This window comes from Cajanus cajan, chromosome 1 (genome assembly GCF_000230855.2).
Source record: "Cajanus cajan strain Asha chromosome 1, NIPB_CcT2T_4, whole genome shotgun sequence".
NCBI lineage: Eukaryota > Viridiplantae > Streptophyta > Magnoliopsida > Fabales > Fabaceae > Cajanus > Cajanus cajan.
In genome coordinates, this window is record NC_138517.1 from 68,467,646 (window position 1) to 68,484,162 (window position 16,517).

General features: G+C 35.6%; 1 protein-coding gene across 2 annotated transcripts; it reads left to right on the forward strand.

The window, feature by feature from the left end:
* The first annotated feature begins 11,728 nt into the window (after positions 1 to 11,728).
* LOC109814624 (transcription factor ICE1) lies at positions 11,729 to 16,071 on the forward strand. 2 transcript variants are annotated; one of them, XM_083061943.1, is made up of 4 exons: positions 11,731 to 12,676; positions 13,443 to 13,715; positions 14,868 to 15,038; positions 15,711 to 16,071. In XM_083061943.1, exons 1-4 carry the CDS (start codon positions 11,900 to 11,902, stop codon positions 15,792 to 15,794), a joined length of 1,305 nt encoding a protein of 434 aa, XP_082918069.1. In that variant the 5' UTR covers positions 11,731 to 11,899; the 3' UTR covers positions 15,795 to 16,071. The 2 variants fall into 2 exon arrangements, with proteins under 2 accessions (XP_082918075.1, XP_082918069.1); XM_083061949.1 differs by lacking the exon at positions 14,868 to 15,038 and having other exon boundaries at positions 11,729 to 12,676.
* Positions 16,072 to 16,517: the final 446 nt, after the last annotated feature.

Genomic DNA, 16,517 nt, shown 5'->3' on the forward strand with positions numbered 1-16,517 from the left:
TGTTTAGCCATCTTTTCGTCCCGTTCTTAGCTTAGTCTCATATGATGCCTGTTTTGGTCTTGTATTTGATTCCTCAGGCTTCGGCTGATAGATTCATCCTATCTTGTATTTGATTTTGGTCTGAATCAACCTTAGACCTGATACTAGCTTTTGCCATCATCTTTTGTCTTGTCCTACTTGATTATTCTTGATCATATTTGTCCTTTATTTTTCCTGAACTTATTGTTATTCATCTAAAACAATAATACACGTGTTAGTAATAATAATATGTATTATATTTTTCATATTAAAAACCTTGGTGGGAATTGCGAATCGCTTCGTTTGACTTAACAGAAGTCATCGTCCCTTCAGCTCAATCTAAAATTCCAGTGGACGCTCCTTCCTCCATTATCACTGTACATTCTTCCCCTGTAAGTGATGTTCCTATGAATCTTTCCTCTCTATCTTTCTTAAACTTTTTCTATCCCTCAATTTCCGTATAGGTCACCCCTGTAAATACACTTGCCCTCAGAAAAAGAAAGACCTCCAAAGCCTCTTCCTTCTTTCTCAACAAGGCAAGTAATAAACCCGCTGATTCCAGAAGGGATGCACCCTCAGATGGATCTGTACTCCATCATCTTTCCTGGTGCAGCTAACCTAGATGAAAAGGTGGAATTTCTTCAAAGCGTCCAACTCACCACAAACAGGGACGTGATGAAGAGAAATAAAGTTGGTCTGCGTCCAAAGCCACGTCCATACATCACGGATAGGACAATAAGTGTGCTTCGTGGATTTGACCCCATCAATTGGGTCGGGTGCTATGTATTGCAGAAGCCCACTACACATGCCCTGGGGTACTACAAACTGGTGTACTCTTGGCTTGAAGAAGGCTCCACCATACTTGACACTTTAGGAAACCCTCTGCATGACTCGCAAGGGAACACGTACAAGTATGACGCCATTCTCTCCAACAAGCCAACGTATGGACCAGAGTACTACCACTTGGAGCAACCTCCTCCTCCAGCTCCCTTCTCCATGCTTGTTCGTCCATCGGCCTTTGGACTCAAGCAGAAGTCTCCTCCCTCCTCTCCAAAAGAGCTTGAAGATAAGTCTAGACATCTTCCGTCTGCGTACTATATTCTAAAGCATTTCCCAGTTCTTACTGTCACTGACCCTCACGGTCCAACAGTTGAAGCCTCCTCTCCACCGTGCCAACAAGTCTTACCTAAGCTGGTGTACAAGTACGAGGAATGGGTTTACGAGTGCACACCATACTGCCCAAACATCCCTTTCACTCCGTTTGAGGCCTACCTGGCACTCCCACCAGGTACAATCACTGCTCTTCCTCCACCAACCTTCAAGAGGAAGATTTACCCAAGAGGGGTGATTAAGTCCAAAACTACATGGACTCCACCACAAGGAACTCCTCAGCTCATCCTTCCCCTACACCAACAAGCATCCTCCACTCCACCCAAACGCAAAAAGAAAACTCCATCCACCACAACCATCCGTCCGAGAAAGCTTCCATCCCCTCTACCAAAGGTAGAGTTCCTCCAAACACCAACCAAATTCATTCCTGTAAATATAGGTCACCTTCGCTCCCTTTCAATGTTTGACCTTGCAATAATTGGCCATCTACGCCTCTGCATAGATACACCCATACAGCTATACATACCTCCTCCCCTATACACCACCAAAGATACCCAAATTTTCATTTACCTTGACCACATCTACCCCCGTCTTCCTCTAATCGATCAGAACAAGATGAAGGATCATGCACTTCATCTCAGACTAATGCCTAAAGCATCAAGGGTTGAGGTTTGTCATTTTTCAAGGGTAAGCTTGGACAAGCAACAAAACTCTGCCAATGCACTACAATGCACTGAAGATAATGTTGAAAAGGTCTATCAAAACTTCATGCATAAGTGCAGTCTGGAGGCAAGTTCGTCTAGTCTTACTAACAAAGAAAAGCCAAAGACGCTCATGATGCATGGGTATCGCTGGATGACCCCATGCAAACTGATGCATTTCTCTAACACATTTATCGCCTTTCTTCAGAAGAAAAGACGTGAGCCAAACATAGACGCTCTTAACAAGGATTACTTCATTCATTCTGCGCTTTTCAATTCGGATCTATACAAGGATGAATGGAAGGCTGTCACAGACGCATCGTACAAATCTCCTATCTACGACTGGTGCAAGGACATTCCCTCATGGAAACTAGGCATGCCTATGCCTTCGGATGTTCCTTCTGAAATGGCACAGTCTGAATCTACCATGTCTGAGGCTATCTATGCTGAGTCAATTGCAGTGTCTACCATGTCTGAGGCTACCTATGCTGAATCTACCATGTCTGAGGCTACCTATGCTGAACCAGAACAACAATATGTCTTTATAGAGACATTCAACAAGTTCAGGGCAGACCTGAACAACAAGTTGGATCGTCTATTCAACTTGATGGCGTCTCAGCTTTCCAAGGATCCACCTCCATCTTCATGATCACCTTGTGGAGGATAGAATAATATGTAAGAATAACCAAGTTAGGGGGAGAATAATTGGATGTATTCTTTATTTATTTGACTGTATAAATTCTTCTCACTATATACACTGATGATTCAATTCAATTTAATTCAATATACATTTTTTTATCCAAAGTTATTGCTTTGTTATCTAGAATGCTCTACTCAAAGTTATAGTTTTGTTATGTATGATCTCGCTTTGTTATGTTATCTACCCTAATATCAAACTTTTCTTAAATATTCATCTATTTCTTTTTGATGATTACAAAGGAGGAGAAATAGAAAAGAATTTGATCAAATATGATATATGAATCAAAAACGACTAAGAAACAATCTAGTAAGGGGGAGAACATATACTAAGAGGGAGAGTTGTAGTACATTAATAACATGCGAGCTTGCTATGAACTAAGAATTATTCTGATTTCATTTTATCTGAAACAATTTGATCAATTATATTTGTCATCATCAAAAAGGGGGAGATTGTTAAGTCAGACAAAGCAATTCCCAGCAAGGTTTTGAATGAGACAGATATAATGTATGTTGTTATTTTTAACAAATGTGTTAGTGTTTCAGAAAAACATAAGTACAAGCAAGATGAAGAACAGAACATGTGCCACTTCATACTCTGGAACCAAGACAAAAGAAGGAAAGCTTCAAGAAAAGAAGAAAAGGTCAAATGAAACCAAGTCTAACACAAGAAGAAAAATGATCAAGCTTCAGACAATACAGACCACAAACGAAAGCCTCAAGTATCAAACGAAGATGAGTCAAGGAAAAGCACAGCACGAGGATCAAACAAAACAAAGTCAAATGATAGATGGAATACGAAATGAGCACCAGGAAATAATGAATCACATATCAGACGAAGGTGTGTTAAGCACAACCTAGAGCGCAACATAAGAACTCAAACGAAAGGCTGGTAAAGAATCTGATGAAAGTCAAATACATATCAGACGAAGGACGGCACATACTGAAAAGCATTCCAAAGAGAAAATAAAGTCTATCCATCTACAATGTTGACCAGACTAAAGAAAGTCAAAGCATTGATGACAAATGCTCAAATGAAGATCAAGTTTTGAGATGCACATGGACTAACAGATGCAAACGAAGATTGTCATGCAAGCATTTGAAGAATTAAGTCTCAAGGGAAAACTCAGGCATTGTCTATGATTATACAAGATCTCTCAAAATGATCGCGCAATGAAAGGAAGAAAAGAAAAAGAAGAAAAGCAAGCGCAAAAGTAAAAGCATGCATGTGTCAAAAAAAGTTCCTAGGTCTTAGTTAAAGACAATGCCTCTGCAACTACGATGACCGAAAAAGGACAAAAAGTTCCTAGGTCTCAGTTAAAGTCAGACACTACAACTAATAAACATAGAAGACTTCACGCAATGTCTATAAATAGGAAGCAACATATAATGCAAGATCTAATGCATTGAATGAGAAGATCAAACTAATCATGAACGACTACATCCTGCTTCAATGGACACTTGCAACGGGAAAATTTTACAAGACTATATATATGTCATGACTTCAAACCTAGAAAGGTTGGCAAAGAGTGATATCAAGCCTATGAAGCAATGGAACCAGAGACAGAGGTTATAGAGTCAAATGTACAACATAGTATTTATCTCTGTAGACTAAGGAGTTTTAAGTGTAACTTAGGAACATACACCTTAGTGAGTGTAGCAAACTTTTGTATCCTTTCTATGAGAGTAAACCACACACTCAAACCAAACTATCTATCATTTGTAAAGCCTCATTGAGAGCTTAAAGAGGCTGAATAAAGAATACTAGAGCTAATGAGTGAAGTTAGCCAACTAGGAGTGGTTGATAATACTCGGGACCAGGAGTGGTCGAGAATACTCACTGCAAGCCTGAAAAGGATGAAGCCGCTGAATAAAGAATACTAGAGTTAATAAGTGAAGTTAGCCAACCAAGAGTGGTTGATAATACTCAGGACCAGGAATGGTCGAGAATACTCACTAAGAGCCTGAAGAGGCTGAACAAAGAATACTAGTGTTAATGAGTAAAGTTAGCCAACTAAGAGTGGTTGATAATACTCGGGACCAGGAGTGGTCAAGAATACTCACTACGAGGCTGAATAGGCTGATCAAAGAATACTAGCGTTGACGAGTGAAGTTGGCAGGTCAGAAATGGTCGATAATACTCGGCAAACCAGAAGTGGTGATAATTCTTGTACCTTATTGAAAATCTAGTGGAACCCTTCAATTGAAGGAGACTGAATGTAGCTCAATTTGAGCGAACTAATATAAAAATCTTTGCACTATTTTTCTATGTTTCAGACACAATTTCGTTTTGTCAATATATCATACTGAAAATTTTGTCCAATGCTTATTGTTCATTACAACTATCTTCAGACGAAAAATATAGTTGTTTAATTTATTATCTTAAGAAACAATTTTCGTTTAAGAACATTTTCCTTGTGCAGACGATAAACTCTTAGACGCAAAAATCTTTTGTTGAATCGATCCCGCATAGTTTTTGTTAAGCATTCAAAATGGTATTTTTATTGGACGAAAAAGAGTCTCTTTGCAAAAACATTTTTAAAATTCCTTTGTTCACATACACATATTCAACCCCCTTTCTATGTGTTTTCATCTAACTTCACATTTTGGTGCTATATTGGGTCTTTAGGGGCCACCCATGTCGTTCTAGTAGTCTTTTGTCCTTAGTCTTAACAGCTTAGACGAAATTCGGTGTCTACAACACCCTCAACTAATACAAGGACAAAATTACCTACACTACTTGACCCAAAATACAAGACCAAAAATATCCTAATACAATCACTAATAAAATGAATTACAAGTAAGAAAAATGTATAACAACAATAATAGTCCTTTAAGGTAGGATAAGCCTCCAAAGGTAAGGTACCCTAAAAATAAGGGTAAGTGCCTTAAAATTATTTGAACCAACTTTATCATCCTTCAACCTTCTTGGTTTTATCTCTTCCAAAAGGAATCCTTGGGAAGTAGGTATCCATTATCCCTTCCCTCTTCAAAAGGATTTGTCCTTAAATCAAGTGGTTATTCAACATAGGCAACATCACCTACAAGAAAAACAAGAGACAAAGCATTAAAGGTGATATATTCATATAATATATGTGAAAAGTGCACCCTTTGAGGAATTCCTTCTATAGTCCTAACAAGGCTCCCTAGACTTGGAAGGATAGACTCTCTAAGAATAAGGATAGGATCCTCATTATAATGTAGTCTATGTGTAAAACTAAATCCTAAAAATGTAAAAGTACTACAACTATAGCAAACTAAGGAAGTACTCCTACATACTAAGGTATCTTTCTTGAGGCATTGATGGAAACCTAACCCCCAAGGATCCCTTTGGAAGAGGTAAGACGAAGAAGGGTGAAGGTTGATCATAAGAGAGCTCACACATGAACACCATTGGGCCTTTAACTAGGTTCATGGTTAGTAAGCTGGAGGAGGCTTCTATAGAGGAGGTGCTTCTTAGACCTATGCTCTTCATGAGCATTGAGTATGATTCCTCTTATTAGTCTCTTAGCTTCCATTGTATATATATTAGTACTTATTCATAGTAGTTACTTGTATAGTTGTATTTTGCCTTTGTATTTGTGAGGCACCCTTTGTCTTTTTTTATAGGTCATCCCTTTAGGAGGGTATGTTACTTGGAGACTTTTTCTCCATTTGACCTTGTTTTAAGGGTCATTGATTTTCATATTTTTAGTAGCAGAAGTGGGGTGACAAATAGTAAAGTGTGTATGTGAAGCTAGCAATTGGGCCTTTAGTGGGTCTAGGCTAATTTTTGCATATTAGGCTTGTTTTACTCCATTTAATCCATGGAATTGATTTAGCTAGGTCTCACCTTCATTTGGTGAACCTAACTAAACCAATTCCAACATTTTGGATTGGATTAAGTGAAGGAACACAAGCTTAGGCCGCCTAGCTCTATGGTCGAGTTGCTCCCTTAACTTCTCCCACACACTTGGTTAGCTTGTGCTACAAGCCTCTAGCTTAGCTTTCTCTACAAGCTTCAAGCTTAGCTTGTTCCACAACCTTCTAAGTAACTAGGGATGGTTAGCTTAAGTGTAATAAGGCTAACCATAGTTATCCTTGAACTATGGTTAGACTAGTTTGCACCATTAGCCACCTACTCTTTATATAATCCTTTTCCTTCATTTTATAAACACTTTTGGATGTTATAGTGAGATTGTCGAGTTTACTCTTTGAATTCTCTCTTCCTAAAAGTCTCAAACCTCTTTGATTTCAATCCAATTCTCTTATCATCTTCATACAAAAGTGTGGTGAGTTTTGAAGTGATTCATCTTCTTCCAAGAAGTGGCATCACTTGAAGAGTATTCTTCACCTCTTAAGGTGAAAATCAAAGCCTCTTCTACCTTGGGAGGCTTTGGAGAAGCTTGAGAAGATCGACAAAGCCAAAGGTCTAGGGAGGAGCTTGGAGGATAAGCCATTGTCCATCTAGATTCTCCAAGAAGTTTCCATCACGAAGCAAGTCAATAAGTGAGACTTAAGGATTTATAATGGTCATCTTCACTTGCTACTCATATATAAAGAAGCATGGACAACCTCAAAGAAGAGGAAAGAAAGAATTCATTATTCTTGTAATAAAAAGAATTCATTATTGCAAGGTTATTCTTTGTACTAATTAAATAGTTTTTATCATGTTTTGCTTGTAATAAAATTTCTTATTACTTACCTAATTTAAATTTTCATTTTAACTTGAAACTTAAAAGAAGCTTTGTATTTAAAGAATACATGGTATTGAAGCCTAGAGTGACTTTGTTGTTCAAAGAATACTTAGGTAATTTGCTTGAAGAGACAAATCAAAGAAAACTTGGGTTAAGTCAAAAGTGACTTGTGAAATAATTAATAATTGTATCTTTGAGAAAGATGATGGTACTTAATCAAGTTGATCAAGAACTAGACATAATTTTAGTTATTAAGACGAATTAGTATAAAAATACCTTGAGTCTTTTGCTTTACTTCGTCTACACCCTTTGATTATAAGTTTTAGCTTACTATTTTGCAAAAAGTGTTGAGTTTTTATAGGCATTATTGTTCAAGTGTCTGTCTTTACTCCACAAAAAGTTTCACCATTTCTCTAAAAATAAAGGAAATAAAACAGTTACATTTTTCACATAAACAAAAAATATCATTTTATCATTCAACAACACATCTTTTAACATACCATTGTAATACATTTTAGAGTTAAGTAAATTTTTAGTTCCTCATTTTAAAAGTCTAATTTTTAGTTCCTCTTAAAAAATTGATGGAAAACTCTTGGAGAATCTGAATGGCTTTAGCTTCTTCTTTATGTTCCTCCCTAGACCTTTGGCTTTTTGACACTTCTCAAGCTTCTTCAAGGTCTCTAATGGAGGTATAGACCTCTGGTTTCACCTTAGGAGGTGAAGAAATCTCTTCAAGTGATGCCACTTCTTGGAAGAAGATGAACCACTTCAATTCTCACCACACTCTTTAGGAAGAGGATAAGAGAATTGGAATCAAATCAAAGAGATTTCAAGACTTTAGGAAGAGAGAATTCAGAGGAAAATCTTGGAAACTCTCAAATATAACATCCAAAGTGAAGTTCACAAGTGAAGAAACCTATATATAAAGGTGGAGTAACTTGTAGAGCAAGTTAGACAAGGTAGGGACACTTAGATCTAGATTAGCCAATCCTAGCTTTTCAAGTGTCACCTTGTCTCCTAGGAGAGGCAAGGAGGAGACACTTAGATCTAGAAGAGCCAATCAAGGGATGCCAAGTGTCACCTTATCTCCTTGGCTAACCAAGGGACAAGTGTGCCGGAGAAGCCAAGTGAAACTCGACCATGGATGAGCTAGGCGGCCAAACTTGTTTCCTTCCATCTAAACCAATCCAAAAATATTGGAATTGATTTAGTTAGGTTCACCAACTGATGGTGAGACCTAGCTAAATCAATTCCTTGGATTAAATCGAAGAAAACAAGCCTAATATGCAAAAATTAGTCTAGGCCCACTAAAGGCACAATTATTAGTTTCACCTACACACTTGTTATTTGCCACCCCACTTCTAATACTAAAAATAATAAAATCAATGACCTTTAATAAAAGGTCAATTTGAGTAAAAGTCTCCAAGTAGCATACCCTAGAATCCTAAAAGTATGATCTACAAAGAAAGAAAGAGGTGTCTCACAAATTCAAAGACAAAAATACACCTATACAAGTATCTACTATGTACAAGTACTATACAATGGAGACTAAGAGACTAATAAAAAAAATCATACTCAATGCTCATATAGAGTATAGGTTTAAAAAACACCTCCTCTGTAGAAGCCTCCTCTAGCTTCCTGGCCATAGACATAGTTAAAGGCCTAATGGTCCTTATGTGTGAGCTTCTTGTAGTTGGCATGTGTGAGCTCTCCTTGGATGGTCCTCCATAAAAAATGGTCATTTTTTAATCCTCCATCAATTTTCCATCACATAATTAAATTAGTCCTTAAGAGTAAATTTTCTCTATTAAATGATAATGTGGGCTAATTAGCCACATCTTACTAACTATTAATGCTCACATGACATCTTATTAGATGTCAAATTATATGACAATGTAATTTTTCTATTATCCTATAGTCATAATTTTGAAGTGTTGTTTCAATGTTTTTTTATTTTGAAAAAATGAATGTCGTATGTCGCATTATGAACTAATATAAAAATAATATGTCATACAATTTGGAACCTACTCAGCAACCACGTGGACATAAATAATCCAATCACACATGACTTATTAGTATGGTTATCAAAATCAAATCGAACGACCAATTAGATCGAGAACCGATTCTTAACCAATTTGATTGGCTCAAAAAACTCTTTTGCAGCATACACATGGAAAATCGGTAGAATCGATAAAAATCAGTTTGAATCGGTGTAATTAAAAAATGATTTTTTTTAATTTAATTTAAAATATTTTAATAAGAAATACATATTTAATAAGAATTATAAATTAGAATAAATTATTTGTAATACTTGTTCTATAAATATAATTTAATCATTTATGTTAATTTGAAATTTTGAATATCATTATTTTTTTATAATTTATATTATATTAATTTAATAATTTTTATTTTAAAAATAAACTTATTATTATTAATGGATATTGTTATATTTTATTAAAATTACTTAAATATTATATTATATTTAGTTTTTAATTTTAGGGTCTAAGATTTAGGGTTATATATATTAAATGTTAATAACCTATAATAACATTTATTTTAATTTTTAATGTTATAAAATTATGATATTATATTTAATTAATATTATTTAAATTTTTTAAAAAATATTATCATTTTATTAATACCGCTTTAATCACTATTTAACTACGATTGAATCATATAATCCTGAACTAGTACTTAGACTAATTCAATGATGGTTCGATTTTGAAAATATTACTTATTAGCATACATTATCACTTATGAAAGAAGATTTAAATACCAAAATTAATTTATGTGATAAAATTCCAGAGGACTAAAGGTTAACAAAAAAAATTATAGAAAAAATTAAAAATTAAATTATTAAAAATTTAGGAACTAAAATCCAATTGAACCATACATCTAACAAAATTCCTCACAAGGCTGATCATGCCATTTTGTGGCTCCAAGACAATATAATATACAAAGATTCCTTATGTATAAGTTTTTTCAAAATTAAATATGTATTATATTAAAAAATAAAATATAACATCAATAAAAATAATACATATTTGTCCATGATGTGAACAAGATTTTAACAAATCTTAAAAAATATGCATTAATTTTTTTTCTTTTAAAAAACTCTTGTGCTATCTTTTTATCATCAACTATATACGTTTTCTAAAATTCCTGCATTATGCATCAACTAAAAAACAAAACACACAATTTATCATAAGAGTCCCTTATAATTTGATATGTAAAAATATATAATTCCCTTTTATGTTTTATGTCTTTTTATATAAAAAAATGGTAGAGAATAATAAAAGTTTCTTTAATGTTTTTTAAAAAAATAAATGTTTAATCCGTTAAAAATTTAAGAATTTGTGATAAATAATTAAAAATTGAACTAGCAAAAAAAAAAAAAAGAGAGAAATACTAGTAATATACTTTTTAGCACATTCTTTTAAATATATTTTAATTGGTTAAATTTATTAAAAAAAACACAAAATTTGATGTGTCTTAAATCTTATTTAATGATTCTCCCTCTTCTAATTTTGAAGTTATCTATAAGATTAGGTGTGTTAAAAAATATGTTGCTATTACTCTTCAACTAAAAAAATAACATTAAAGAGATTATTTTATTCAAAAAATTAAAATTATATTTTATTTTTGGATTCCTCCCCGCCATAATACACCCATTTTTTTCCAACGATAAAGACCCGGCACTGAATCCTCATAATTATCGCAAAATAGTAAATATATCTTATGCTATTTAATGAGGTTAACAAACAAATTATACTACTATTAAATAACATAACATAACATACAAAGAATGCATCACTTACTTTCAACCATACCTAATTGTTGATAAACTATTAATCATTTTCAAATAATTAATTTGTCAAACACTTTAATTTTTAAGCCCATTCAATACTTCTGCTCATTACATTTTTTCATTAAATACTGACATATAAATATTTCAATAGTTATATTAAATATTTAGAAGAATTTTACTATCTACAATTTCACCTTATATAATATCTTATTTGACTAAAATCAACTAAAGATAAACTTACTATAAAATAGTAGATAGAAATTAGAAAATGTTATTTATATGATTATTGAATAGTAATTAATGACATAACAAAATAACAAAATAATAGTAAGTTAGTAATTATTTTTTTTTTTTTAAGTATTCACCGTCGATAGCAGTAATTAATCTTCTCATTATATTAAAAATACTTTAAAAGGTGTGATAGCTGAATTAGTAATTACTTAAAACTGAATAGTATTTTCATTTATCGAATTAAGATTCAACAAAGCCTTGGAAGAACTTTATTTCTGGTATAAAAAAATCTATTTAAATAAATATGTTTAAAAAAAATAGAATTTCATTAATCCGATAATATTGAGAAACCAAGCTCATTTGGGGCCGTGAATTATTTGTGAAAAGCCACTAATTTAAGTATGATTGCTTGATGCTTTTACATAAATCTGGAATGAAAAAGAAATTAAGTTTTAACCATAAAAGGCATCCCTGTATTGAAAACGAAAAGTTAAACAACAGAGAGCGAGGGACAGCTCAGAGCAGACACATAAGATAACCTCATTTCATACAGACATAACGTTCAAACTTGGCACCAAAAAAAATAACGCTTGAAGCTCTTCGTGTTTTTCTCTCTAACGTAACCCATCGTTTCACGCAAACACTTCGACGCTCTTTAAATGCTTCCAACTCTGAGCATTCCGTGGGCGGAACAAGCGGGGTTCGAAAACGACGTCGTCATGGGGGAGGCTGTTTTTCCTTCCTTCAAGTCCATGCTGGACGGTGACTGGTACCTAAACTCCGAAGCGAACAATCTCCAAAACGACGCGTTTCAGATGCACTCGCTGGACTCCTCCTCTTCCGTGCAACCCAAACCCTGCTTCGGCTCTTTCTTCGACCCTTTCGACAATGCCTTCGATGTGGGACCCCAGTGCGGATTCCTCGACCTGAGTTCGAACCCCGAGTTCGCGCCGAGTCAACTCGGCGCCGGGTTGGCTCGGGAAGAGGCGTTTGACGCGCTGGCTTTGGGCAAGGCCAGCGCGCTCAGGCCTCTCGCCGCGCTGCCTCCGCCCACTCTGTTTTGGAAGCGGGCGGAGCGGTGGCGAGAGGTCCGGAAGTTGAGGGAATTGGTGGTGCCGGTGCCGGTGCCGCCGCGGTTTGCGGCGGCAACGGCGGTGGGGAGGAGAAGGAAGAGGGAGGAGGATGAGGGGGGAGTGAATTATGAGGGGAATGAGGTTGTGAAGTTGGAGAGTGGTTTTGATGCAAATAATGATGATGGGAATGAGAATGAGAATGAGAATGAGAATGAGAACGAGAATGGTGGCGATGGTGGAGGCCAGAAGGGGAAGAAGAAGAAGGGGGTGCCGGCGAAGAATCTGATGGCTGAGAGGAGGCGGAGGAAGAAGCTCAATGATAGGTTGTACATGCTTAGGTCAGTTGTGCCCAAGATTAGCAAGGTATGGGAATTTGGATTCAAGCTCTTTTTCTTTGTGGATTGATTATAAATTATAATGTTGGTTCATGCTTTGTTGAGTGGTTGGTTGTGTTTAGAGGTGGCAAAATGGGTCCACCCATGAAATGTAAGGTTTGCATTTAAAATTTTGAGCCTGGATTAATTATGGCTCATGGGTCATTTTACCAACAAAGTTGAACACGGTTAGTAGATAGTTGAGTTTCTTAAACATGCTGACAGGAGAAGACTTTGTTAGGAGAGACAAAATTACTTCGGTAATCTCTGTGTTTCCAAAGGAATTAGTCTCTGACTATCTGTTAGGGGATATTCTTGTTTCACACCCAAAAAAAAATTGGTCATTTTTTAACTCAATTGAATCAAACCTGATATAGGCTTACCCAGAAAAATTGAGCTTTCAGAGAGGGTTTGGGCATCATTTAGAAGCTTGAATTGAGTTTGGGAATTTTATGTACTTGTTCACAATAAGTCGCGTCCTGCATTGGACCTTGTAGTCTGCTTTTTGCCACCTCTGGTTATGCGGAATAATTGTGATGGGTTTTAATCATGTTAGATTATTCTGTGAGGTGAGGTGACTTTTGGTTGTTTGTGTTTGAAGAATCGTGTGGGGTTTTTTATGAATCTGAAATTTAAGCTGTGTGTATGTGTTGGTTTGGTTTGGTTTTGTTGTTGTTGATTTGGTTATTGACATCAATAATTTGCTCCCTTGATGTGTATGAGATGATAGAAGCTGATCATTTGTTTTTTGGTAGATGGACAGAGCTTCAATACTCGGTGATGCCATTGACTACTTGAAGGAGTTACTACACCGGATTAATGATCTTCATATTGAACTGGAGTCAAGCTCGCCTGGCTCATCCCTTCCACCTTCTGCTAGCTTCCACCCTGTGACACCCACTCCATCTACCGTTCCACCCTCTGCAAGCTTCCACCCTGTGACGCCCACTCCGCCTACCCTTCCCTGCAGGGTGAAGGAAGAACCATGTCCCACCTCTTTGCCATGTCCTAATAGCCAATCAGCAAAGGTATTCGTCACAGTGCAAAAGTGTTGTTCTTCCCTGCCAGTTGATGTGTCAGGCCCAAGAAATCTCCCATAAAGCTTTGAATTATCTGGATCTTTGATGATTTATTGAGTGGCTTAATTTATTCATTTAGGAGCGCTATCACATTATTTTAAACTTTAGACTGCAAGGTATATTATAGAGTAATCTTCCCTGATAGTCATTTTAGTCGCTGTTGCTTGCAAATCCATGATAATCTGTCTTTGCTTTGATTTTGACTTCTCACATGGCCAACAGGTATAAATTTACGATGAATTCTAATTCAATGATAATAAAGAACAGTAAATTTGAATAAACGTCTCCTGTTTTTTTGGTACGACTACCATCATATAGACATAGTGTGTCTACCTGCCATTGAACTTCAGAGGCTGCATACTTCATGCATGTGGACTGTTTACATCATTCACTGTAGGACCAATATAAAAAATTCTGAATTTACTCTTTGCTAATGTTATGGTACATATTGCATTTTGGAAGCTCAAACAAATCTCATGTGTTACTTAACATGCCTTACCACAGATAATCGGGTCCCATGTTTTATCTGTCATTGTTTTGATGGCTTCAGTTTTATTGACACCCATCATCATTTTGATTTTTTTCTGGCATTGTTTTCATTCAAAACTTCATTTTACTTTACACCCATCCTTATTTTCATTCCTTTCTGTCATTGTTTTGATGTTTTTCTTTTTGACACCCATCATCATTTTTGTTTCTTTCTGTCATTGTTTTGATGGCTTCAGTTTTCTTGACACCCATTAAATATGTGAAGTATCGAAGATATATGTGATCATGTGAGAACAAAGAAGTATTGGTTTTTTGACTGAAATTTTTAATACCTAAAAGCTAGGAAATGACATGCATATGACATGTGAATGTATAAACAATTAAACATAGTTGAAATATGTTTGACATACTTTTTATTCCATTTTGTTTCACTGCTCCTAACAATAGTATTTCAAATTTTCGATGACCATTAATGCAAATCCCAAATGTGTATTAACTATTATTGCAAACCAATGAGGAAGAATTAAATTCAGGAGATACTTATTGGTTCATAACTTAGTGGCACTGCAACAGAGGAAATTGTTTTAAATCGAGTTCTTCTGAAATTTATAGGTGGAGGTTAGGGTGAGGGAAGGGAGAGCTGTCAATATCCATATGCTTTGTGCCCGCAGACCAGGGCTTTTACTTTCTACCATGAGGGCATTGGATAACCTTGGATTGGATGTTCAGCAGGCTGTTATCAGCTGTTTCAATGGTTTTGCTTTAGATGTGTTCAAAGCTGAGGTATTTAGTTTGCTTTTTCCTCAGCAATGTTTTACATCAATGTTTCCCTTCTTATATCCTTGCTTTTTATTATTGTGCTTGCCGTTGATTTTTTGTATGAGCAATAGTACACTGCATAATTTCTAGGATGAAGTGAAAGACATGTGTTTTGGTAGCAACAAGATGGTTAGTAGAGATAAGCAATAGCATAATACCATAATTTGGGTACTTGGCTCCACTTCTCAAAACTATTATACATGAATTCAGCAAAGTACTCCAGGTACTTCTATAACATCTAGGGAACCACTTGTCAATTCTCTTGGAGAAACACAATTAGATGGCAAGCATGCTGAAGTGAGACCACTATAAATCTAGTGGTATCAGCTCTGCCTCTCTCTCTGTTTGATTGAACTATGTATTATATGCATGAAGCTTGTCAGTTATGAGAGGTCACCACTGCAAAGTTTGAGCTGGATACTGTAGGGTTCCATCATTTTTCATTCAATTGGTGAAATTTTGAAGAATATATCATGTTCATGAGTGGTTGTCACAAGGTTTTTTACTCACCAGTCTTATGGGGCTCCCTCAGGCTGTTTTCTAACAAGTGTTTCATCATTAAATTTTTCATTATCGCGTTGTTATAGCTGTCTTAAATTTTATTTTTGATATCTAGTCTTCCACATTTCTTGCCAGCAATGCCGTGAAGACCAGGATGTCCTCCCGGAGCAAATTAAAGCAGTACTGTTGGACACAGCAGATTTCCATGGTATGATGTGAGTGAAGTTCTTGACAAATGCTATCCTGATAGAGGCACTGACTGTAGTTGCTGTAGCATGCAGTTTTTAAATGCCGTTGTTTATTCTCCTGTGTAAAGCTGTGGGAGGGCTAAGATCAAGGGTTAGCCAATATCTGCATAGGGAGGAGTTAGCTCCTATATTTTTCTGAATTTCAGCGAACTTGTTTTGTCATCATTAGTCATGGAATAAATTGTTTTGTTCGCTATTTACCCCTTCCTAATATAGTTCTTTAATAAATTTATTTCTTGTCTATTTAATTTGAACAAAGTTTTAAATTGTTATTGCGATTGCAGAGTTCTCAAAAAAACCTTGTGAAAAATTGGGGGCAAATGCAACAACCGAAAGAGTTGCAATTGCAGTTGTAACTCAGTTTCGGAGACTTCCAAAACTACCATGATGCAACTGCAACTGTGTTTTCAGTATGCAATTTAAAATATTGATTTTTAATATGTTGCTTCATGCACTATTGCAATTTATGTTGGAAATAGTCTCCTCCCATATTTATAAAAATCATTCGCTTTATTCTTAAAATTGATACACCTCTTTTTTTGGCTCCCAAACTCGGTTATAGATAACTGATCCGAACTGAAGTACTTAACAACCTTAAGGACTACCCTCGACTGTTCATCATCATATGAATTTCCAAATGGGTAAAGCTCCCTATTCTACACTACGTTATGCCCCTGAAACATTAAGCTTCTGA